The sequence below is a fragment of the Haliotis cracherodii genome, unplaced genomic scaffold, assembly GCF_022045235.1.
Source record: "Haliotis cracherodii isolate W230 unplaced genomic scaffold, xgHalCrac1.p SCAF_18, whole genome shotgun sequence".
Classification (NCBI taxonomy): Eukaryota; Metazoa; Mollusca; class Gastropoda; order Lepetellida; family Haliotidae; genus Haliotis; species Haliotis cracherodii.
In genome coordinates this window covers 19,593,581-19,619,561 of record NW_027266273.1, presented here as the reverse complement: position 1 = coordinate 19,619,561, position 25,981 = coordinate 19,593,581, and the positions used below count along the sequence as shown (strand labels likewise).

Sequence of the window (25,981 nt, the reverse complement as noted above, 5' to 3'; positions counted from 1 at the left end):
TTTTTTTTTTTTTACCACAGTACTTTCAAAACATATTTATGGTCATGCAAACGTTGGAGTTGACTTTAGTTATATCTTTATTCTGCCATATGAAAAGTCAGAAGGAATGGGTGCATAGTCAGAAAGAAATTTGAACATTAGTGACTTCTAGTGTAACCATAGAGTTCTAGATAATTTTTGTCATTAAACAATATATCATGTGACTAACCATGGGGTACCCTGGTCCTACTCAGTACCCACCCGTCCCAGGTACCCATCTTAGCCCTACATTTAGCGACCATTTGTCTGAAATTGCTTGATACATTCGAAACCTTTTTTTACAGTTTAATCTTACATAAAAGATTAGTGGCTCTGCATGTTACCATGACAACATGGTTACTCTGCAATTCAACGTAAAGTTCACAAGATGATGATTTCTAACCAATTCAATAATAAAATCACCCTGCACCAAAATATCAAATTAAGGAAGCAATGATGTGGAAGACATTACCATAAGACTCAATCTCTTCATCCTCGCTCCTCGTCCACTCAAACCCTGAACTCTCCTGTCTGACTGCCGGAACCGCCTTACTGTTGCTAAAATCAGACACCTGTGAAAGGTTGCCTCCATGTCCATTCTGCTTCTTCATCTCTGTCCCCTCCTCCTCGGCAGAACGGGACAGGCTGAGTAACCGCACCGGTTCATTCAGGTACAGATCATCTGCTGTAGGGACGCTCTCAGACAATCCATTCCTCATCACAGCTGGCTGAGGCGAAGTTGTGGCTGATGTCTTGGTCTCCCTGCCAGTGTCCTTGCTGGAGATATTGCTGGAGGTCTTGCTGGAGGTCTTGCTGGTGGTGTTGTTCACGACCTTGCTGGTTGTGTCCGAGTCACTTGCTGCACTGTTGGAGGCATCACTCCGGCCCGTGTCACTATTGAAGTGGGGAATGGCCTGCAGCCAGTTGGGGCCGTAGTGGTCTCGCAGCATCTCCACCGCCTGCCGGGTATTGGTGTGTTGTGCGAAGTAGTCTCCCTTGGTTGAACCTATTTACACACAATATTCATACATGTTAATTGTGTTATGACTTTTAAGAATGTTCACAATGCATAGAGACTTAAATTATTTCCTTTCTTCATATATTTGAATAATGCAACTTATAACCTCTCAGTGCCAAATACAAAACTGAAAACCCTGGAACTGCAGCAACTAAATTCCTCAACTGCAGGAACAAGGTAGGATGAGATGGTAATGTGGCTGTTAATCTCTAACACTTCACAGGTAACTTGGGTTGCATACTCCCCAGGGAGTTGAGAATGAAAATTCATGGTCTAAGCGCATTTGAGCAGTCAAAATTGGATAGTGCGCTATTCAAATACATAATATTGATACTACTACTACTACTGCTACTACTACTACTAAAAATAATTATTACAAGGCAAAAAGTAAGCACACTAACACCCCTGACTTTGACTCCAACATATGTCTAAGTTCAAAACATCTAAAAATTCATATTTTCTCAGAAATTCCACCCATCAAAATCAAACTTTGCACTGCCGTTCTTCTATTAGTATGGAGACTGTTCGCCAAATTTGAAAAGAATCCATGCAGTTGTGTTCAAGTTATAGGTCACACAAATGTTTACTTCAAAAAATGAAAAATAGCTGTATTTTATCAGAAAACCCAAGTATTGAAATCAAACTTAATACACTGCATCCCTCCTATTGGCATAGAAAGTGTTCACCTAGTTTGAAAAGAATCTATGCTGTATTTTTCAAGTCCTAGGTCACACAAAAATATGTCCTTGACATGATGGACGGAATTCCTCGGTTTGACTATATACCCCTGCCCTTTAAGGACTGGGGTATGATAATCACGGTGTCCAGACTGAAACATAACATGGACTCCAGAACATGCAGCTAATCTACAACAATCCTAAAGTTTGATCAACACTAGTCATGATGATATCTACAAAATGTGAATAAACACGGCTGGATATTCATCGTGACCATTATCGTACAGCACAGCCATTGTCTGGGCTTAACCTACTGTAAGATCCTTCAGGGGAAGACACCTCAGTAGCAGATGAATCCATGTCTGCTATCTCCTTTGCCCGTTTATTGCGTTTTTTCCCCTTCTTTTTTTTACCTACAGAAAGGGAGGTGGCAATACCATCTGACTCGTTGAAACTGAACTCTCCGGAGTCGTTATGATCGCGGAAACGGCCACCTTGGGTTATCACATTATGAGCAAGAGACGATGGTCGACGAGATGAATTCACAAAATGCGGTCGTTGTTGTGCTACCTGGAAGGCAAACATAATGACTCCTGTAGAGTAAGTGATGAACGAGAGGGGAGGTGAAATGGGGTTTATCGTCGCTTCCAAGGTTACTGCACTTGTATAGCAACGTGCGTGCGTGTGTGCGTGTGTACTGCTTGTACTTGTACTAATCCGGACTAATGCCGATTTATACTGCTAGCCCACTGAGATACAGTTTAACCCAATTACCTTGTTTAAGCCCCTTAATGTTGTGTGCCAGACAGGGTAACAACAAGTACCATTTTTTAACATCTTTTGGTATCATACGGCCGGGGATCAAACCCTGGACCTTCTGGACAGTGCTCTACAACTCGACCATGGAAGCGATCAGTGATGAATGTAGTGATATGCAGTAGTCCGCAATATTAAAGCAATAATGTCACAGTGTTCTTCAATTAAATCCAGTGGTTGACAGCATGAACAACAATCAATACCATTGAGGCACAATGAAACGCCAACAGCCAGGTGAAACACTGGCACTTACAACAAGCATGGGTTGGTGGGGATCTATTCTGACCCGGAAACCCATCAAACATAGATTGAAATACAAATAGCAAAGTAACTTGGAACCGTTAGTCAGATATAGTCTCATCACCCTTAGACAAAATAAACCCATATCGGCACCAGGGTATTCCTGGCATGTTTCAGACATCACTGACATGATGCAAATGTTTTCACTCAGACTGTTCCGTCCTCAATATTGAGCATACTTACAGCAATTTCAGATGTTGACAACTTCTTTCCATCCAGTTCAAACTGAAAATAATATCAGAAATGCTCTTTGTTTACAATATGTCAACATGCGACATCAATTCATTCCACATGCTATATTATGACCAACACAACCCACCCAGTGCTGACGGTTTACCTGCAAATACTGCATACATCAAGCACATCAGTTGGGACTGCTGCGGTAATTTTGTAATGAGGCTAACAGCCATACAAGATATACAACAGTTGTTATCATCACTTGATATCTACGAAATAAACTAGACAATAGTGAGTGAGTGAATATGGTTTTATGCCGCTTTAGGCAATATTCCAGCGGGGGACACCAGACATGGGCTTCACACATTGTACCCTTGTCGGGAAATCGAACCCGGGTTTTCGCTGTGACAAGCCAACGCTTTAACCACTAGGCTACCCGACCGCCCTTAAACGAGACAATAAGTTAAAGGCTATTGGAAATAACAGATGACCTCCCCTGTAAGCTCTTTCAACTCTTGATACAGAATTCCTGCATCACTTGGAATACCAAGGTGTTGCTTTGATTACCCAAGACAATATTTGTTATCTAGTTTCAACACATAACCGTTTCAAGTCAACAAGATAAAAAATCACTGCTTGCAAATGGGTATTTGTAGGGGTGACTATTGGTGTGGAAATCACTATTGCGGTAACCATTGATATTGAAAGAAACTATTGCGATAATTGATATTGCAAGCAACTATTGCGATAAATATTGATAGTTTTCTGTGTATCATTTTAGATGGATTTTAGAGGAATGAAGCCTTGGAACTAAAGTTTCCTTTGAATTTAATAACCATAACAACGAATAAAAAGGAAAGATTGAGACATGACTGATTTGTTTTTCCATTAATCTAATAATTCAAGAAAAAGAAACTTCCACATTACCATGTGTAAATTACTACCACTCATGATCACAAGAAAAACAAATTTGAACAACATTGCATGTATTTTATTGATATGCTAAATACAATCAAAACTATTGATATTCCTCACTGAAATCACTACTATTGATCGGAAACTGATTTAACAATCGATTTATTTACTTTGAGTGCTTACCAATAGCAAAACATCAATATTTCAATTTATCGTGACACCCATAGGTATTTGCGAACTATGACATCTTCAAGCAGCAATGGCTAAACATATAAACCCAGGAAACTAATGTTGTAACATGGAACAGCTTCACTAACAACCAAACAAAATCAAGATGAAATGCCCACTGAGGATCAAAACATCATATATTTCCTTGATCTCACTATCGACTAAGTTTAATAAGATAGAAACCTTAGATATCTCCTACAAGCTCAAATTGTATACATGTTTCACGGACAACCATTGATAGAAAAGTTTCAACACTCTCTCCATAATGTGAGTGATTATTGTCCACTGCTGCTACTGGTGACATACCATGTGTGCCATGTGAGTGATTATTGTCCGATGCTGCTACTGGTGACATACCCTGTGTGCCATGTGAGTGACTATTGTCCACTGCTGCTACTGGTGACATACCATGTGTACCATGTGAGTGATTATTGTCCACTGCTGCTACTGGTGACATACCATGTGTGCCATGTGAGTGATTATTGTCCAATGCTGCTACTGGTGACATACCATGTGTGCCATGTGAGTGATTATTGTCCGATGCTGCTACTGGTGACATACCCTGTGTACCATGTGAGTGATTATTGTCCGATGCTGCTACTGGTGACATACCATGTGTACCATGTGAGTGACTATTGTCCGATGCTGCTACTGGTGACACACCATGTGTGCCATGTGAGTGATTATTGTCCACTGCTGCTACTGGTGACATACCATGTGTACCATGTGAGTGATTATTGTCCGATGCTGCTACTGGTGACATACCATGTGTACCATGTGAGTGATTATTGTCCAATGCTGCTACTGGTGACATACCCTGTGTGCCATGTGAGTGATTATTGTCCGATGCTGCTACTGGTGACATACCATGTGTACCATGTGAGTGATTATTGTCCGATGCTGCTACTGGTGACATACCATGTGTACCGTGTGAGTGACTATTGTCCGATGCTGCTACTGGTGACATACCATGTGTGCCATGTGAGTGACTATTGTCCGATGCTGCTACTGGTGACATACCCTGTGTACCATGTGAGTGACTATTGTCCGATGCTGCTACTGGTGACACACCATGTGTACCATGTGAGTGATTATTGTCCAATGCTGCTACTGGTGACACACCATGTGTGCCATGTGAGTGATTATTGTCCAATGCTGCTACTGGTGACATACCCTGTGTGCCATGTGAGTGATTATAGTCCGATGCTGCTACTGGTGACATACCATGTGTACCATGTGAGTGATTATTGTCCGATGCTGCTACTGGTGACATACCATGTGTACCGTGTGAGTGACTATTGTCCGATGCTGCTACTGGTGACATACCATGTGTGCCATGTGAGTGACTATTGTCCGATGCTGCTACTGGTGACACACCATGTGTGCCACGTGAGTGATTATTGTCCGATGCTGCTACTGGTGACATAACATGTGTGCCATGTGAGTGACTATTGTCCGATGCTGCTACTGGTGACACACCATGTGTGCCATGTGAGTGATTATTGTCCGATGCTGCTACTGGTGACATACCCTGTGTACCATGTGAGTGACTATGTCCTGTCATCACTACGTTTCTCACCTGTGTTGTGAGGACCTGTCGAGCCACGCAGCCCATGGTGAGGACTCGGTGTGACTTGTGGTAGACAATGGGATTGCCCACAGTGTTCAGCTGAAACAACACATTGTTTACTAACATGAATGCATTGTTTGTTGTTAACAAATGGTTATGTATCAGCAGTATTCAAGCTATATAACAGCTAACATGCATATAAGAACATGCCATCGGAAGCCTTACTAAAATGTTTATTTCTTCATGTTTGATGAATATGCACATCCTTGAATATACGATCCCCATATCAAATGTATCTATTTGCAAGTGAATACATTATGTTTTCACCTTGTTTGGAAAACATAATCATAGGAAAGCTAGTTGAGTGGTCATCAACTAAGGGACGTAACTCCAATTTCTTACCACCCAGGGTGATATTGATTGTTATCTAAAGTGCATTGACAAGCCATATCAGCCCAGGGGGTGGAATACGGGTCCAGTTATTACACCACTTGCGATATGACTGTCTCTATGTTGGCTATATCACACATGCAAAATGCCTCATATCATAGATAGGTTTATGCCAAAATGTAACATAGTATTCCTCTACTAGAAAGCCCTTACTCTGTACAGCAGGAGGAGGTTGGAGAGGGCATGCAGGCACTGATGGTCAGCGATACAGTTCTCGGACACGTCCAGCTCTTGGAGGGCGGTCAACTCTTCCACACCTGGACAGTCAGTACATGTATAGATCCTATCTACCAATAATACAACAGAAATCAAACACTGCAATAGAGAGGCTGTGCACAAACTGTGCAGTCATAACCAGTCGAGAAACATGAAATGAGCCATTGTCTTTGCATTATTTTGATAATCATTAACAGCTGGATTGTTTTATAAAATGTACATTTTTTAAACCAATTCACTTTTACCATGTTTACTACACAGTGATTGTCGAGAAATCTACAAATTATGCCATTAAATATTAAGAGCTCCCTTTCACCAACACACTGAATTGGTTGTATCAGTACTCATTTTGTCTCTTCTTACATAAAACATGAACATGGAAATGAAGACAAATATCAGTGTGTCAACACTAACCAGTGATGTTATCCAGATTATTATTCTTGATGACGAGGGTCTTGAGCTTGGCCTTGCAGGTGATGGAGAAGGTGGGCAGCGAGGACAGGCAGTTGTAGCCCAGGTTGAGCCGCTGCAGCTCTGTCAGGTACTGAAACAAAGACACACAGTCTAGTAGCACATGAAATAAAGATACACGGTCTAGTAGCACATGAAACAAAGACACACAGTCTAGTAGCACATGAAACAAAGATACATAGTCTAGTGGCACATGAAACAAAGATACACAATCTAGTAGCACATGAAACAAAGATACACAGTCTAGTAGCACATGAAACAAAGATACATAGTCTAGTGGCACATGAAACAAAGATACACAGTCTAGTGGCACATGAAACAAAGATACACGGTCTAGTAGCACATGAAACAAAGACACACAGTCTAGTAGCACATAAACAAAGATACACAGTCTAGTGGCACATGAAACAAAGATACACAGTCTAGTGGCACATCAGAAAGAGACACACAGTCTACTGGTACATCAGACACACAATATCCTGGTACATCAGACACACATTATCCTGGTACATCAGAAACACAGTATCCTGGTACTGTGACACACAGACACACATTATCCTGGTACATCAGACACACAGTATCCTGGTACATCAGACACACAGTCTACTGGTACATCAGACAAACAAACACACAGAATCCTGGTACAGACACACAGACTACTGGTACATCAGACATACAGTATCATGGTACATCAGACACACAGACACACAGTATCCTGGTACATCAGACACACACAATCTACTGGTACATCAGACATACAGTATCCTGGTACATCAGACACACAGACACACAGTATCCTGGTACATCAGACACACAGACAGACAGAATCCTGGTACATCAGACACACAGACACACAGTCTACTGGTACATCAGACACACAGTCTACTGGTACATCAGATACACAGACACACAGTCTACTGGTACATCAGACACACAGACACACAGTCTACTGGTACATCAGACACACAGACACACAGTATCCTGGTACATCAGACACACAGTCTACTGGTACATCAGATACACAGACACACAGTCTACTGGTACATCAGACACACAGACACACAGTATCCTGGTACATCAGACACACAGACACACAGTCTACTGGTACATCTGACACACAGACACACAGTCTACTGGTACATCAGACACACAGTCTACTGGTACATCAGACACACAGACACACAGTCTACTGGTACATCAGACACACAGACACACAGTCTACTGGTACATCAGACACACAGACACACAGTATCCTGGTACATCAGACACACAGTCTACTGGTACATCAGACACACAGACACACAGTATCCTGGTACATCAGACACACAGACACACAGAATTCTGGTACATCAGACACACAGACACACAGAATCCTGGTACATCAGACACACAGACACGGAGTATCCTGGTACATCAGACACACAGACACACAGTCTACTGGTACATCAGACACACAGACACACAGTATCCTGGTACATCAGACACACAATCTACTGGTACATCAGACACACAGATACACAGAATCCTGGTACAGACACACAGACTACTGGTACATCAGACACACGCTCTGACAACACAAGGAGAATACACACAGATGATGATCTATGATACCAAAGTGGGGCTAAAATCAAATTCATTTCTATTTCTGACATTATGTATATATATAAGATGAGACATTGCTATAGCTTGAGTTGCCTACCTCAAGGTTCTTGTCTGCCCTCTCCAGCTGGTTGTGGCTCACATCAAAAACCTCCAAAGATGGCAGTAATCTCTGAAATTAGGACGGGAACCTCCCATTTGTTAGACAGCCAGTTGTCAGACAGGGTAAAACAACAAAAGTTCCAGATAGATGCACAGCTCAGTAGCCACCTGTTACCTTAGATAGGTAATGGAACAACCCAGTTAGAGCATATGTGTCTGTGTCTTATTTATTCTGATTAGATCACTGCTATACTTTGAGAATAAAAAGAGAAACTGAGTTCCTCTCTGCGACAAAATATATGCTGCTTTGTGCAACCAAGCCATGTTGATAGTAAACTTTGATACCATCAATGTTGTTGTTCCTTTAGTGTTTAAGCGATTGCCTACTGCATCAGAGAGAGAGAGACAGAGAGAGAGAGAGAGAGAGAGAGAGAGAGACAGAGAGAGAGAGAGAGACAGACAGACAGACAGACAGACAGACAGACAAACACATTGTGTACCCATGCGGAGAATCGAACCCGGGTCTTCAGTGTGACGAGCAAACGCTTTAACCACTATGCTACCGCATTAAAAGAGAGAGAGAAAAAAATTAGCTTCTGTTATGTACACAACTGTCTTAGGTCCCCATCAATTTCTGCCAAGCTCTCCTTTCACTAGAGCAATCCACCTAGGTCTGTCCCACTATAGCCAGTATACTCGGTGGAAGATTGCAAATTCAAACTTTCCTAAGTGAGGATGAAAATTAATGTTGTGGATTCTATCATTAGGACATCAGTGAAGGTACACACTGGCTGCTACTGAACTGCATGTATAACACCACCAACGTTGTACCAACTTACAAGTGATCCGTCCAAACTCTGAATGCCATTGAAGCTGAGGGAGGCGGACTTGAGTTGCGGCCAGGACATTGGAGCGCTCATATCTCCACCACACGTCTCAAACAGGTCCTGATGCATCACAACATCCAGTCAATAAACAGCAAATACAAATGGCTCACAAACATTGCAAAACACAGAAACATGTCATGGAAGAAAAAGGTTAGTATTTAAATTTAAGATATTTCAACATTAACAAAGATCAACCTTTACAAAGAAATCTATCTTCCATCATGGTTCCCAAGAGTCATCTTTCTGTATTGAACTAACACTACCACTAACACTGACACTTCCACTAACACTAACACTACCACTAATGCTGCCAATAACAATGCCACTAAAACTGTCACTAACACTGTCACTAACACTGACACTAACACTGTCACTAACACTACCACTAAAACTGTCACTAACACTGCCACTAACACTGTCACTAACACTGCCACTAACACTGCCACTAAAACTGTCACTAACACTGTCACTAACACTGTCACTAACACTGCCACTAACACTACAACTAACACTGACACTAACACTGACACTAACACTGACACTAACACTGTCACTAACACAGCCGCTAAAACTGTCACTTACACTGTCACTAACACTGACACTGACACTAACACTGACACTAACACTGTCACTAACACTGACACTAACACTGACACTAACACTGTCACTAACACTGTCACTAACACTACCACTAACACTGCCACCAACACTACATCCAACACTGTCACCAACACTGACACTAACACTGACACTAACACTGACACTAACACTGTCACTAACACTGTCACTAACACAGCCGCTAAAACTGTCACTTACACTGTCACTAACACTGACACTAACACTGACACTAACACTGTCACTAACACTGACACTAACACTGCCACTAACACTGTCACTAACACTGCCACTAACACTGCCACTAACTCTGTCACTAACACTGCCACTAACACTGTCACTAACACTACAACTGACACTGTCACTAACACTGTCACTAACACTGCTACTAACACTGTCACTAAGACTGCCACTGACACTACCACTAACACTGTCACTAACACTGTCACTAACACTGTCACTAACACTACCTTTAACACTGACACTAACACTACAACTAACACTACAACTAACACTGTCACTACCACTACCACTAACACTGACACCAACACTACCACCAACACTACCACCAACACTGTCACCAACACTGTCACCAACACTGTCACTAACACTGCCACTAACACTGCCACTAACACTGCCACTAACACTACAACTGACACTGTCACTAACACTGTCACTAACACTGCTACTAACACTGTCACTAAGACTGCCACTGACACTACCACTAACACTGTCACTAACACTACAACTAACACTACAACTAACACTACCACTAACACTGCCACCAACACTACCACCAACACTGTCACCAACACTGTCACCAACACTGCCACTAACACTACAACTAACACTACAACTAACACTACCACTAACACTGCCACTAACACTACCACTAACACTGCCACTAACACTGTCACTAACACTGCCACTAACACTGTCACTAACACTGCCACTAACACTACAACTGACACTGTCACTAACACTGTCACTAACACTGCTACTAACACTGTCACTAAGACTGCCACTGACACTACCACTAACACTGACACTAACACTGCTACTAACACTGTCACTAAGACTGCCACTGACACTACCACTAACACTGTCACTAACACTGCTACTAACACTGTCACTAAGACTGCCACTAACACTACCACTAACACTGACACTAACACTGCCACTAACACTGCCACTAACACTACCACTAACACTGTCAGTAACACTGTCACTAACACTGCCACTAACACTGCCACTAACACTGCCACTAACACTGCCACTAACCTGCAGGTGTATGAGACTGCGGGACACGATCACGGTGTGCAGCTGCCCTCTCAGTATCTGCAGGCCCTCAATCATGTGAATGGGGACTTTCTTCACCTCCAAAAACGTCAAGCTGCGGAACCGTTGTATCTGAATTGCACCCTGCATCGTGTTCGTGCCATGCATCAGCTGGAATTGTAAATTGTATAATTATATACATATCCTATCCCTAACTATGCATTTCTCATACTTCTTCAATCCTGGAGTCATAATGTCCTGGAACAAAGTTTGCAGCTGAAAAAAACACCTTACCCCAACACATCCCATACATCACTATAGCCACCACTCTAAACCATGGGTCACGCACACAGCAACACAGTGCGCTGCGACCCCTTGTGATCCAAACACCCTCATTTTCTTTCTAGAGCGTACAGGATGGTGTAACTGTGAAGCGGGGATGGTTGGGTGGGCATTTAGCTTGTGAGATAGGATTTTAAGTACATAAATATACAAATTATTGTAAAATTTTCAAATTTTAAACTTATCTTATCTGACACTATTCATTTATCCCAGAGTTGGATGGTTGGGTGCAGCTACCCTAGCCTGTAGTAGGACCTTAACCCTGAGGCATACATGAGGAAGCTGATACTAAACCTTGATTAATCCAAGGATTGCCCCCAAGCTTTGGTGTAGCATAAGGAACTCGAGAAAAGGTTTCTCTGAAACCCCTCATTGTGCTACTAAGACAAATACAGCATGACTTCAGGTAATTCATGTGTACTGTCGTTTCACACAGGACACCAATATGAGGAACGACCGTGCAACTTTGTCTAGGCAAAGCCTATTCAGCCATGACTCTTAACCTCACCAAGAGGAGGTGTTCTGTTTCAAATTCCTCTTCTCCAGCATGTAGGTTTTACAAGACAAACCCCATACATATGATCCATTGGACTTAAGGCAGATGAACTTGGCTCCTTTTTTTACACTATCAATCATGATTGCAGGGATTGCCTACGCTTTGAACGAGAAGAGGAAACGATTGACAATACAGTTACCTGACTTGACATTGTTTCCGACATCTGTTTTGTTAACAATGTTTATTGAGGTATATGTGGTATATGTCATTGTTTCCGACATCTGTTTTGTTAACAATGTTTATTGAGGTATATGTGGTATATGTCATTGTTTCCGACATCTGTTTTGTTAACAATGTTTATTGAGGTATATGCGGTATATGTCATTGTTTCCGACATCTGTTTTGTTAACAGTGTTTATTCAGGTATATGTGGTATATGTCATTGTTTCCGACATCTGTTTTGTTAACAATGTTTATTGAGGTATATGTGGTATATGTCATTGTTTCCGACATCTGTTTTGTTAACAATGTTTATTGAGGTATATGTGGTATATGTCATTGTTTCCGACATCTGTTTTGTTAACAATGGTTATTGAGGTATATGCGTTATATGTCATTGTTTCCGACATCTGTTTAGTTAACTATGTTTATTGAGGTATATGTGGTATATGTCATTGTTTCCGACATCTGTTTTGTAAACTATGTTTATTGAGGTATTTGTGGTATATGTCATTGTTTCCGACATCTGTTTTGTTAACTATGTTTATTGAGGTATATGAGGTATATGTCGTTGTTTCCGACATCTGTTTTGTTAACAATGTTTATTGAGGTATATGAGGTATATGTCATTGTTTCTGACATCTGTTTTGTTAACAATGTTTATTGAGGTATATGTGGTATATGTCATTGTTTCCGACATCTGTTTTGTTAACTATGTTTATTGAGGTATATGAGGTATATGTCATTGTTTCCGACATCTGTTTAGTAAACAATGTTTATTGAGGTATATTTGGTATATATCATTGTTTCTGACATCTGTTTTGTCAACAATGTTTATTGAGGTATATGCGGTATATGTCATTGTTTCTGACATCTGTTTTGTTAACTATGTTTATTGAGGTATATGAGGTATATGACATTGTTTCCGACATCTGTTTTGTTAACAATGTTTATTGAGGTATATGTGGTATATGTCATTGTTTCCGACATCTGTTTTGTTAACTATGTTTATTGAGGTATATGAGGTATATGTCATTGTTTCCGACATCTGTTTAGTAAACAATGTTTATTGAGGTATATTTGGTATATATCATTGTTTCTGACATCTGTTTTGTCAACAATGTTTATTGAGGTATATGCGGTATATGTCATTGTTTCTGACATCTGTTTTGTTAACTATGTTTATTGAGGTATATGAGGTATATGACATTGTTTCCGACATCTGTTTTGTTAACAATGTTTATTGAGGTATATGTGGTATATGTCATTGTTTCCGACATCTGTTTTGTTAACTATGTTTATTGAGGTATATGAGGTATATGTCATTGTTTCCGACATCTGTTTTGTAAACAATGTTTATTGAGGTATATTTGGTATATATCATTGTTTCTGACATCTGTTTTGTTAACAATGTTTATTGAGGTATATGCGGTATATGTCATTGTTTCTGACATCTGTTTTGTTAACAATGTTTATTGAGGTATATGTAGTATATGTCATTGTTTCCGACATCTGTTTTGTTAACAATGTTTATTGAGGTATATGCGGTATATGTCATTGTTTCTGACATCTGCAGCGAGACTGGCAAATCCAAAAAAATATGTTTCTATGTTAATGCAAGCAAGGGACCCTCCAAATATTTCTACACCACGTTTACATGCATAAGAAGCAACACAATGTTCCGCAAGCTGAGAATCCTAAAGTATGCGGTTCACAAAGGAAATATTTCAAAAGAAAATGATGTTCACCCGTTAACAAAGTCAACAAACTGATAATCAGTATGATTCAAAAATGGTTTTCAGTCAAGATAAAACTCTTCAACATCTCTGTTCAATATCATGCTTGTTAACATATCCAGTATTTGTTTTAATAATAAAATATGATAAACTCACTTTGATGGCTACAGTTTTAGATATAAAATCACGGAGGAATTCCACATCCTTTTTCCAGGCAGCAGCCTGCCTGTTGATCTTGTTGAATGTTGCTGCTGATGCTGCTAGCCCCATACTCTCCGTGTCACTCAGCCGACGCATAGAAGTTCCCAGCATTCCCAGACTTTGTGTCGTGAGGGACAACTTCCCCTCACCTTGCAAAATCTTGTCTCCTGGAAAATAGTATATGGCATGGATAGTGTTCCTACGTACTTAAATCATTAAATCAATATGTGGTTTCATAATGAATTAAGCAATAAAACTGATTACAGTCTCTATTGAAGTTACTAACAAGAAAAATATTTGGGGGGATGGGGGAACCAACAGGTAATAAACTTTGAGGCAATATCTGTTTTACGCATTTTTGAACACTGATTAGTTACCCATGATCTATGAAGGTTTTGACAAAGGACGCATGTTAATTATTTCTTCAGCCTAATGAAATAGACAAAAAGAATGGCGGAATCTCATCGGATGTCGTTATTTGTAAATACCCTTGATGGTTTTAGTTTAATAGTAAAAAAAAGTATCCCTGCAGTGAAAGCATTTTCGGATTTGAGATTGCGTGGATAATATGATTGCTATCTCTCGTTGTTGTCCATGTTTTCTGGTATACTTACTTACTTACTTACTTATTTGCATTTTGTTTTCATTCATTTGCTATTGCATTGAATAGAATCATTCTTGTCCCTCTACGTTTTCGTTGGGAAGTTCTTCAATGCGAGACAGATGTTTTCACAAGCCTTTTTGTTTGAGGGCGTGTATATTTAACAGTCAACGTGTAAATTGTGATTCACTCAGGCAAATTATAAAATGTTTAAATATTTCAGTAATTTATAACATGTATAAATTGACTGAAACATCTGTCCATTTATTTAATAGATTGACAAACAATTATTAAGAGGTTCAAAAGGGCTTAAAACATCACAATAGACTAATAATGCTAGGATTAGAAGCCAATACTATAGAAATGTACTTTGAATTTCGTTTTCTTTTAATTCCATTACTAACAGTCACTGGGTGATGAAATTAAAGCATAAAAATGTTGTGTAAAATAACTGAATATTTAGGCGTTTAATAAATTGCCTTAGTGAAGACATTTTGACTACTATATAATATAAACATGATAAAATAAGCAATGCTCAGGTGAAATATTTACTTTGTGTTGCAAGTCAAAAAAATGTAAACGAAAATAGCGCAAAAATTGACTTTGTCACCATTACCAATGCAAAGATACCTACATTTCCTTATTATTTTCAAGACTAAACTGTATTTCAGTCTCTTGATCAATGTGAGGCCCTTGCACTATCAATAAAAGAGACAAATGCGCTTACTAATGGCGCAGCACAGGTCATGAACTAGTCTAGATTTCTGTTATATGATCCGGGTACTCACAGGGAAAAAACAATAACAAAGGCAACAACCAGTCTCAGGGAATTGCTGTAGATCCATGCCCCTTATAGGATGTTAACAAAACTTACAAACTTTAAAAATATTTACCCCTACTTAAATATTGATGACTCCCTGAATACAATTCTATCTCGGCAATGTCAAATAAGTCCATCACGTCACGAAAACTCACCATTCTTTCTCAGCAGCTGACACAAGCTTGATAATACATCCCTCTCTCTCTCTTCTTCTGAAACTGGTACCTTCCTTCTCCTCATCATCCTCGTCCATCTGCTCACAGGAAAACACACACCATGAAAACCTAATGCCACAAACATATTTGTTAAATGAATGTCGTGCAACGAACATGGTCGTTCTAAAAATTGAACCTTCAACAAACTCTTGAAGATATACAACGAACACATAAAAGGACTATTTGTCAATTTAAACTGATTAAACCAGGGTTCTTAGGTTTTTGTTTGGAGAATGTTTGAAAAGGAAGACAATTGTGCCGCTAACTTAATTATTGTGGTAACGGGTACCTTAAGATGATGGATGAGAAATTCCCCATTCATTTCTACTATTGTTTGGGACATTGTGTTACCACGATTGTCATTATTGGTGATTCTTATGTCATTATCACACTTATGCAATATTGCCATCATCAACGTTAGGACAGAAAAGGAGGTGGGATTCAATCCAAGCACACAAATAAGTTATCATATGTGTAGTGGTCTTTTGGGTAATACCATGAATACTGTTTATACTTATTCAAAACAAATTGTTAATGTAACTTTTTGGTAACTATTTACAGTTATGCTACATTCTCATTGGTCTGCAAAATCAATGCTGGATGAGAACAAACAAGATTTCTTTGCTTTCTCAAACCAGACAGGCAGGCAATTTCAAATATTTAGCAAAACACAGCATCATAGTTCCTTGAAAATACTACTAAAAAATACCTGATCAACAATTGATGATCTAAAGAGAATATTGTGAAATTCCTGATCAACACAGACAGACATTTGATGTTACTCTAAATACTGGGACTCTATTATGTCTACTGCAGCACCAGGCTGGGACTTTCTGCCAGGAGAATATAATGATCATGATGATATTATAGCATGTTATAGTGAAGTGTATTTTAGAATCAAATGATGCCAAAGTCACCTCTTTTTCTCTAGGGGGAGTGATATCTTAAATTACTGACTCATGTTAAAGTTATTTTAAGTGTTTCAGTTAAAATTATACTGGGTTTGAAAGAAACATAAGTGTGCTAGTCTGGGACATATGATTACCACGTTTACCAATAGAGATATTTTTGTGCCAGTGACCAAACTACGGTTAAAAACATTCATCACTGACTGGTGAATTCGACCATTCAACCAGTTGAATACATTAGGCAAGATGCTTCATCAGTTTCATAATACACCGATATTATTTATCACAAAAGTCCTGTTGACAAGGTAAAATGACTTGCACAGTAAGGTTTACCACTCGATTCGAAGACCTCAACCCTCTGAATCTCCTACCTACCGCTCCCCCACACTATTCCCAAATAATTTTCAGTAATCACACTAAATACTGGTAGTGGCTTTGGGGAAATCGGCGTGCAACCTGTGTGGCTGTTGTCAAATTTGTCTTATGTCATTTAGAAAAGTAGAGGTTCTGGAAACGCCGATGGTCATGGTGATCAAAACTGCAGCCCATCGTATTCCACATAACAAAAATATTTTACGAAGGGTGGGAGAATTTTAAAAATCTATTTACACGTTATCATCTGCTACATAATGGAAAATACATCAACCAATTCTTCACGTAAACATTGCATGTGACTGAACCGGAAGTAGAAAAGTTGTCCGGAAATAGTGTTCTGTTATTTACAATTACTTATCACTACTAAAACAGATTTAGACAATTTTATATTTAATTTAACTTGATTTAAGTTTACCTGATGGAAATGAGATCATACTAAAACAAATAGGTGTGTTATTTTCGTCTCGATCACCAATTGACTGGGCTCCTGTCTACCTAAACGAGTATGCTAAAAGCGATGACCTTGCGTCATATGTACCAATAGTGGAACCAGTTTATAATCACCAAGGTCAATGACGCCATAAGAAAGGTCAGTCAGTCAGTTACCCACACTTCCGGTCACGTCCGAATGTCAAACTGAGAGCGTGTTACGAAAGGATCCTGGAGGTCTCTACGTTTTCGATTCACCTACATCTTGAGTTTCCCTAATATTTCGTAAGTTTGAATATAATTTGTGTTCATGATAACTTAAAAATGTACATGCTGAGAAAGTATAATGTGATGTGTGCAAAATTTGAGGGTCGCCAAAGTAAAATTAACAAAACTCACAAAAGCAGAATACATCATTACATGCGGTTTTTATCACATAGAATGTATCCACAAGACAAGAACTGTTAATTTGAAGTCAATGATCAGAGTTTGATTACCGATCCGTTGGATCCAGTCGAGTCAATATTCTCAAGGACTAGTGGACAATTAATCCTGCACCATGACTGGAATTTTTTTTTATAGGTATTTTATTTTTACTAAAAGCCTAGGCAAGTCTAGATCAAACTAACCAAGTCTAGTTTGCTTGATTCCACACGACAGAAGAGATAAGGTTCTTTTGAAAAGATTTTTTATTTTATTTTAAAGACATGTTTTCATTGACTAGGTTAGTAAGTATGAGTCTAGTGGACAATATAAGATGGTAATCTTGTGTCTTCTGCACATGATATCAATAAAGCTGTGAAGTCTAAGTAAAATTAAATATTCAATAGTCTCAGCACCACAAACACGTCACAATGCTTAATGATGTTATGTTTGTTTGTTTGTTGTTTAATGCCACACTCAGCAATATTATATGACAGCGGTCTGTAAATAATCGAGTCTGGACCAGACAATCCAGTGAATGAGATCATGAACATCGATCCACGCAATAGGGATCGATGACATGCATCAACCAAGTCAGCGAGCCTGACCACCCGATTCCGGTAGTCACCTTTTGCGACAAGCATAGTCACCTTTTACGGTAAGCATGGGTTGCTGAAGACCTATTCTACCCCGGATACTTAATGACGTAATTTGTAAACAATACCTAGGAACATAGTTGCTGGTGTCATCAAGTGTACATCATTGTACATAAGCTCCTCTCCTTGTTACATCATCTCGACACGCATATGCTGCGGCAGCGCATATTTCAGCAAGATCTACTTTATGAAAGCACTATCATTTTCAGTATATTTTATATTTCGGTTTCAACATAATCTCATGGGGGTTAAAGGATTAGAAGTAGGAAGTAATATACATATTTTATTTTTCAATTCAGTGATTTTAATTATTGTGCACAAGGAATGCAGTTCATAAGATATAAATTGACGCTGCACACATAGTCGCCAGCCTGAACACTATACTACCATTGGACATCTTTTGCAGGAAATCATTTAGGTTTGTAGGCTCTGGTTTTGTAATAAAAATGACACGTAAGGGATGTGCTAGGGGTGTAAGTGCCTTGTAGTTGTACCCCCTTCTCATGCATTTTAAATGATGGGAGCTGAAGTGTCCCTATTCTTTACTGTGAGCAACAGTATCCTTGCAGAGTTACCCCCACACACTTACACGACAGAAAATCACCCGACAAATTATTAAATACCATGTCGTTCATGTGTACTCAAGAATTCGATGTCTGACATGTGACGCTTGGAGCCATTTTCTGTTTGCGCCATTTCAGCTCATTTCTCACCATTCAGTGTCTTGTTGATTACAGAATGGGCCAGATGTGCCAAATGGTATCGTAAGTGTCTGTAGACGAAAGTCACAAAACACCATGCCTACCTGTAACCTTTGTAGGTGTCTGATCTATTTTACCCTTTCCGTTCATTCCCACAATGTCTTACATTTTGTCTTAGGCTTGACTAGATAAATAGGTAAACAGTGTTGATATAGCTCAGTCAGTTAGCTGTCAGGCTAACAATCTGACAGATTCTCACAAGAATTGGTTGCTTGTCTTTGAGACATGTGACCTACGGCAGAGATCGTACTCATGAGAGAAGGTGTACTGCTGTATTCTAAAAGTGCTCCAAATAATGATTATACGTATCATGCGCATCAGTCCATCGTCACTTTCACTCCCTAAATTATGTTGATTATCTACCATGAGCATGATTTGTACACCAGTACTTGTGTTACTGTCATTAGCAGGATGGAGTCTTGACATCCTTGTCAGATGGTGTAGGGAAGTAGCTCAAACGTTGCTGACTGCTGCAGTGTCTGAAATAGCTGCCTGCCGCTATCTTGTGTCTGGTAACCTTTTTGTCGGGATTGGCGAAATTTATTCCCACCTGCCTGACGGTCTAGTTGAAAATTTCATTACCACACTGAAAGCTTTGACCCACTTAACTAGAGAGGGAGAGCTTCCTATGTGATTATTAAAATGTGAATGTCAAAGGCACAGAGCAAATTAAATCTGAAAAAAAATAATATCAACTACCCTAGCATGTATTTACCTGTAACTTTCATTACGGGCTAGTTACATTTATAGGTCACCACTGTGGTTGGCTTGTTGGGAGTGAAAATTATTTCAGAGTGTGAACCCTAATGTTAGAGCAGATTCTCATCATCAAATCCTACTACTGTATTCTACTTGCTCTCCACTGATAGACAAGGTTATTGTCATTGAAGCTGTGGCATACCGGCTGTCCATAGACTTTGTGCATGAAGCTTTAGTTGTTGAGAACTTTGTCTATCCAAATGTTTGATGTTTTTTTGTTCTCATCATTGCTCTCTGTCTCTGTTGCAGGTAAATGCCAGACATGTCATCAGAAACAAAACGTGTAGATCCTCCACAGTGGGAAGATTCTGTGAGTGCAGAATCAAAACTGTGGCGAAAAGCGAAAGAAGCACCATTTGTGCCAATAGGTTGGTGAAGATTGTTTACATGACCATAATAATGAATTATTATGTTATTCATCTCATTACCAAGCATCCTGTCTCAAATAATTATGCTGTCCCCCAAAAGTACCTTCAGACAAAGAAAATAGCTGTGTGTCTTTACTTATTGAAATATGACATATGCCGTATACCAAATATTCGTGCTTAATGCCAACACTTCATGTACAATAGAGATGAACAGTTTGTATGAAAAAATTGAAAAGATAAATTAAATAACATCCCTCCCACCTCACGTTTTTTATAAAGTTGGACGAATGTCTAATAATTTATAGTGGCCTATTGTTTTTGATATCCTATCTTCTTATGTGTATTTATAGTATCAGCAGTCACTATTTCCTGAAATAAATCATGTGGTTAGGCATGTCACTGCATGATCGTGTTAACTTCCCATACTGGGACAAGCCAGTTTTCTGACAGTTTGTAATGACAAAATATTGAAACAGAAAACTGAGAGTTAAGGGAGCTTATGTTATGGCCTGTTAGTCGGGCGTGTAGCATCTGTGAAAAACCTCTGAATTACTACTAGTGGCTACAATATTTCTTCACACATGCATCATATTGACATTATAGCGCATCAGTCCCTATAACGAATTACCAAGATAGCAACAGTGTCGATAGCACCTTTTCAGGTATGTGTGTTAGATATAGAGGGATATATGTGACAAATTTGAGTTATTTTGACATAAATGTTCTTTCACAACATTTGATTCACTTCTAGGAATCCTTGGTCTTCTGGGTGCTGTCACATATGGAGCAGTGATGTACAAGAGACGGGGCCAGATGTCCACATCGGTGTACCTCATGCAGTTTCGTGTCATCTCTCAAGGCATGGTGGTGGGAGCCATCACGCTAGGCATCGGAGCCACTGTTGTGCCAGGTCTATGGAAGAAGTATGTCACAGGGTCCACGAGTGGAGGGAAGAGTTGATGCCTGATGAAATCCAAGGCCTGTTAAATCAAAAGTCGATTATACAATAGAAATGAGAGATACAGCTAATTTATTTTGAAGAATCCATATTGAAATACCTTTCATCACTAAGGTATATCGTAGGAACAAGTAAAGATGTTTCATGAGTCTGGATGAACCATGCATTGATCTACAACAAGTGAAGAGCTCCAACATCAGCTGGGAAACTTTATGAGTGACAATTTACTTAAATAAACCTAATTAGGGAATTAACCCTAAGAATGAATCGTAATGAAACCAGGGAAGTATGATGCTGTTCATGTATCAGATATATTTTGTTGGTGTTTTTGTTGTGTTTTGCCTTTTGCATTCTACATTTGTACATGTGTGAAAACTCATATTGCTGACTATACATTGTATTACATGTGTGAAAACTCATATTCCTGACTATACATTGTGTTACATGGGAGCCCAAGTATTCATTGTTTCTCTCATGTTTGTTGTAACTGAGCAACTGCCAAAGACGGAAGGTGTAGCATTGGAGTCATGGTATATAAGCAGGCAATCAATGGCCATCAGCTCATGTGGCTAGCACGTATGAACGTAACTGTAACCACAGATTCTTTTGCTACCAAGTAAAGTTTCAACAGGATCATTTCTGCAGTTTGATTTGTCTTTCTGACTGGAGTCCACTTGCACAAAGCAAATATCGTAGCTGACATACTTAAACATAGACTCCCAATAGTCATAGCAATGTTGTTACTTCCTGCAGGGTCCTAGGTGGATATGGCGGTAGTTGCCATGGTGATCAGCAAGAATTTTGCATCATTTGGAATCATTTCTTGGAAGATGTGGAATATTTCGATTTCAGCATTCCGCTTCATGAAACTTAGGTCAATAACGTGAAATAATGTTACGTTATTTGGTATGTTAGAATAGGCTTTTCACTTTTGAAGTTTTTGTTCAGTATATTCATGAGTATTAAACCTCTAGCCCGAAGTAAACATGTGTAATCATCTTTTGAATTTGTTTTTTGTACTCATTTGGTACAAAAGTATTATACATCATCCATCTGTTGTATATATCCAAAGTTGTTTAGTTGTTTTTGGCTTTGATGGCTTATGTTTCTGAACATAATGTATAGATTTATTGATTTAAATAAAAGAAAATGATTAAAATAAGTGTTGCAGCTGATTAATTTGAAATGTCACAAAAGTAAAGTGCAGTTATCATGGTAATAGTACAAGGATGTAGTATCTATTGGTCCAACACTGATTATCATAGTTGTGACTTGATACTAATAGTAAAGTAATACTAGTCATATTCAGTTTTTTGGACTATGGTAATTTTATTGTGTTATTCAGAGCAAAGACATTCTGCTAAAAATGTTTGATCTCCAGTTTTATTACCTTGCTTTCGCTCAGATACTATAAAAAGTCCACTTATTTCGTAAAAATGGTATCTAACGATAATGAGTGTAGCATTCTCTGTGTATGACCCACCTGGCGTCTAGTTTGACAATCGTGCAATATGGACAAACCATGGTTTTAGCCTTTCTATAAGAATATACTGTTTTGGGATGTCACGATACACCAATACATCGGTGTATGGATATTATCCTCAGAAGATACAATACACGATACACACTTACCTGTCTCGATTCATATTTTTATCCTGTATCGATTCATATTTTAATATCAGCTTGTTTCACACCTCTACCCATTCATTCATATTTAATTTATTTAATTTGGGGGGCAGACCTAAGGAATTTCACAGACAAAAAAATACTTATGTGACACTCCAGTTTTATATAAAACAGTATTGATTGAATCAGACATATATTTTTAAATAGACCAGATGTTCAGGAAGTTTCAAGCTTTTTAATAGTGTTTATGCCCTATAAAATATTAAAGTTAATATAATAATTGCCGTGAATTTAGTATGGCACACATATCGTATCGTGAACAAGGTATCGCGGCAACCCTAATACTGTTCCTGAAGAATCATTAACAGATCTGTTAAATTATATCTGACGATTGACCCATGTTCTTTACTGTTGTGAACTGTAATGGATGCATGATTCTCGGTTGTCCAAGTATGGCATGTGTTATTATAATACTGAGATTTTCTTCTCAGGATTATCATGCTTCTGACTATCCTATCAAAGTGAGAGAGTTTTATTGAAATCTTTTATCGTGTATTGTAGAGTGTAAAACATGCTGCATTAGCAAGTTTCATACCCAGTATTTATTTTATATTCACCTTTTAAGGGGCTATGTCGCTCAGTTGTCTAAAGCGCCGGAATTCACTGTACAGCATAGGGTCCCTCAGGCAAGCTAGGATTTCCTGATAATGGTTTTGATTCCCAATTTCAAAGTCATTATGATCATTTGTTTGTCAGTGCTAGACCAGCACTCATGGGTACTTTATCAACTTGTCTTCCACATTAAGCTGGTAGAGGCTTTAAACCCAACTCACTTATTTGTCCTTAATGTCAGATATTTTAGAGGATTTTGATCCAGATTACTGTTGTGGGACTTTGGTTGTACTTTTTATGATGTGACGTTACCTTTGTTTATCAAGATTTCTACCAAAGGACAGCTTGTTTCTGTTTTATTATCTGAATGCACAAAAGGACAAATTAATATTTTCTTAAAAGTTTATATGGTGTTCAGATTAAGGAAATCTGCGGAACAGCTTTTAGTTTTTCTCTTTGACATGCATGATAAGCTTGATGGTTATTAATAATCTCAGGTGTTCATTAATTTGTGTATATTCATCTTTAATAATACTGCTAATTTATTACAGATTAGATACGACGCATGGGGGGACCACTTGTGTTATTCTGTGATATAAGGGCTGACAGAGTTGTCTCCCTTTGTTGTGATTTATTCAACTGCTTGAGTGTGATATATATATGATGATGCTTTGTGAACTGGAGACTTTCACACAATTGCAAACTGTTTGTCTGGCTTTAAGTAGTAATCTGAATTTAATTTATCATGATGATAAAATGTCCAGAAGTGTTGCCAATAAGACATGATACAGTTTTAAAGTTTGATGCCATCGACAGCACCCCTTCACCTTAGTCAGAGCCCTCCCAAAGAGGACCTTCTCCAAACTGACATCTGTTTAATCCAACATTTTGTGTGAACCTATGTGATGGCTGTATCACAATCGTTACACATTTATCATTGTGTAAAACTCAAAATCAAATTCTGAGAAAACCTGTATTTCATCTGAAATATATGGATGTCAGTTTTGAGTTACTGTTTTATGGTATATTTTCTTGTTGTTACACATGGCTGGAAGGGGAAGTGGTAGATAAACTGAACTTTATTTGTTGTAATTGATAATGGATCTTTTGATGCTTTGCAAAGTTTAAGGTGGAATAAAAGCAATAGAGTACAGATTTGGGTTTCTTGTTATTTGTTTATGGGGTTATGCTTAAGAGTATGGTGTTTGTTGAGATCATTTGCTGTGATCTTTACCTTTGCACATATTTATCATTTGGAAAGTGAATCGGACATCCTCTCATTATTGTGTTGCAGTACATGGCAGTGTAACAGACACATAAAGGGAAGGGGGGGGTGGTGGTGGGGAGTTATCTCCCTTCAATTCCCATGTTAGACATGTGACGACTTTCTACACCTACTACAACGTATGGTATTGTAAAGTAAGACAACTGTCACAGATATGTCCCAAAACATTCCTCAATCTCGTGATATATATTCGATCGTCTGTTGGAAATGTTATTAAACTTTGAAGGGTGTCTAAATGGTATTTATTCGTTGCTAAACTCGGCTAAGCAGGTACATGTATTAGTAATGCTCTTAAATGTAATGACTTCATACCAAGTTAACACAGTTATGGATCTTGTTTATCTCTGTGTACCAAATTTAGCCTTTGCACTGTTATTTTGAATGGACAAGTCTCTTGACAGGTTGCACATGCTGGATGAAATATATTCTTTGTGTATATGTTGTTTACAAAGAACAGAAGAGCACTGTGCAATGTTAATAATACCAGTCGCCAATTATGTTATTAAACCAGTGCTAACCCATCACTAAACATTGCAAATATACGTCCCCTTCCTGGTCCCTTCATTGGAGACTTACAATGAAGTCATTCAGAAAATAATATGTTGATAAGATGTTAATAAGGCTTAACATTTTTTAAAAAATAATTAAATCAATTCCAATTGGTTGGAGACATTTCAATGAGTTCAGACTTCCTGATTTTTTTAATAATTATTACTTGTTCATGGTATTTTAACTTACCTGTGCTTGATGTTTAACAGATTATTAGCAGAATCATCCAGCATCATCAGACATATTGAACCTGATCGCCAAAAATGTATAACATTGGTATGACAAAGTGAGTGTGGTTATAACAC

General features: G+C 38.7%; 2 protein-coding genes across 3 annotated transcripts in view; one reads left to right on the top strand and one right to left on the bottom strand.

Moving 5' to 3' along the window:
- The window catches only part of LOC139465854 (serine/threonine-protein kinase 11-interacting protein-like), a 35,805-nt gene extending 18,093 nt beyond the window's left edge, over nt 1-17,712 (bottom strand). Inside the window, exons 1-12 of one of the 2 annotated variants that reach the window (XM_071247808.1) lie at nt 17,666-17,712; nt 15,908-16,005; nt 14,287-14,498; nt 11,341-11,508; nt 9,397-9,504; nt 8,556-8,627; nt 6,800-6,929; nt 6,323-6,426; nt 5,729-5,818; nt 3,013-3,054; nt 2,028-2,283; nt 491-1,024 (exon numbers count right to left, since the gene is read on the bottom strand). In XM_071247808.1, the coding sequence (XP_071103909.1) occupies nt 491-1,024; nt 2,028-2,283; nt 3,013-3,054; nt 5,729-5,818; nt 6,323-6,426; nt 6,800-6,929; nt 8,556-8,627; nt 9,397-9,504; nt 11,341-11,508; nt 14,287-14,498; nt 15,908-15,995 (1,804 nt within the window). In that variant the 5' untranslated portion in view covers nt 15,996-16,005; nt 17,666-17,712. Of the gene's footprint in view, nt 1-490; nt 1,025-2,027; nt 2,284-3,012; nt 3,055-5,728; nt 5,819-6,322; nt 6,427-6,799; nt 6,930-8,555; nt 8,628-9,396; nt 9,505-11,340; nt 11,509-14,286; nt 14,499-15,907; nt 16,006-17,484; nt 17,567-17,665 lie in introns of those variants that run through there. The other variant, XM_071247807.1, reaches the window with a different exon arrangement.
- Nucleotides 17,713-17,861: 149 nt separating this feature from the next.
- On the top strand, nt 17,862-24,985 carry LOC139465853 (HIG1 domain family member 1A, mitochondrial-like). The gene is made up of 3 exons (XM_071247806.1): nt 17,862-17,964; nt 20,528-20,646; nt 21,398-24,985. Exons 2-3 carry the CDS (start codon nt 20,532-20,534, stop codon nt 21,604-21,606), a joined length of 324 nt encoding a protein of 107 aa, XP_071103907.1. The 5' UTR covers nt 17,862-17,964; nt 20,528-20,531; the 3' UTR covers nt 21,607-24,985.
- The last annotated feature ends 996 nt before the right edge of the window (nt 24,986-25,981 follow it).

Excerpts from the sequence above, each read along its gene's own strand:
- LOC139465853 (XM_071247806.1), top strand. The coding sequence starts at position 20,532 with ATGCCAGACATGTCATCAGAAACAAAACGTGTAGATCCTCCACAGTGG. Across the intron at positions 20,647-21,397 it reads AGCACCATTTGTGCCAATAG|GAATCCTTGGTCTTCTGGGT; the intron begins GTTGGTGAAGAT and ends ATTCACTTCTAG.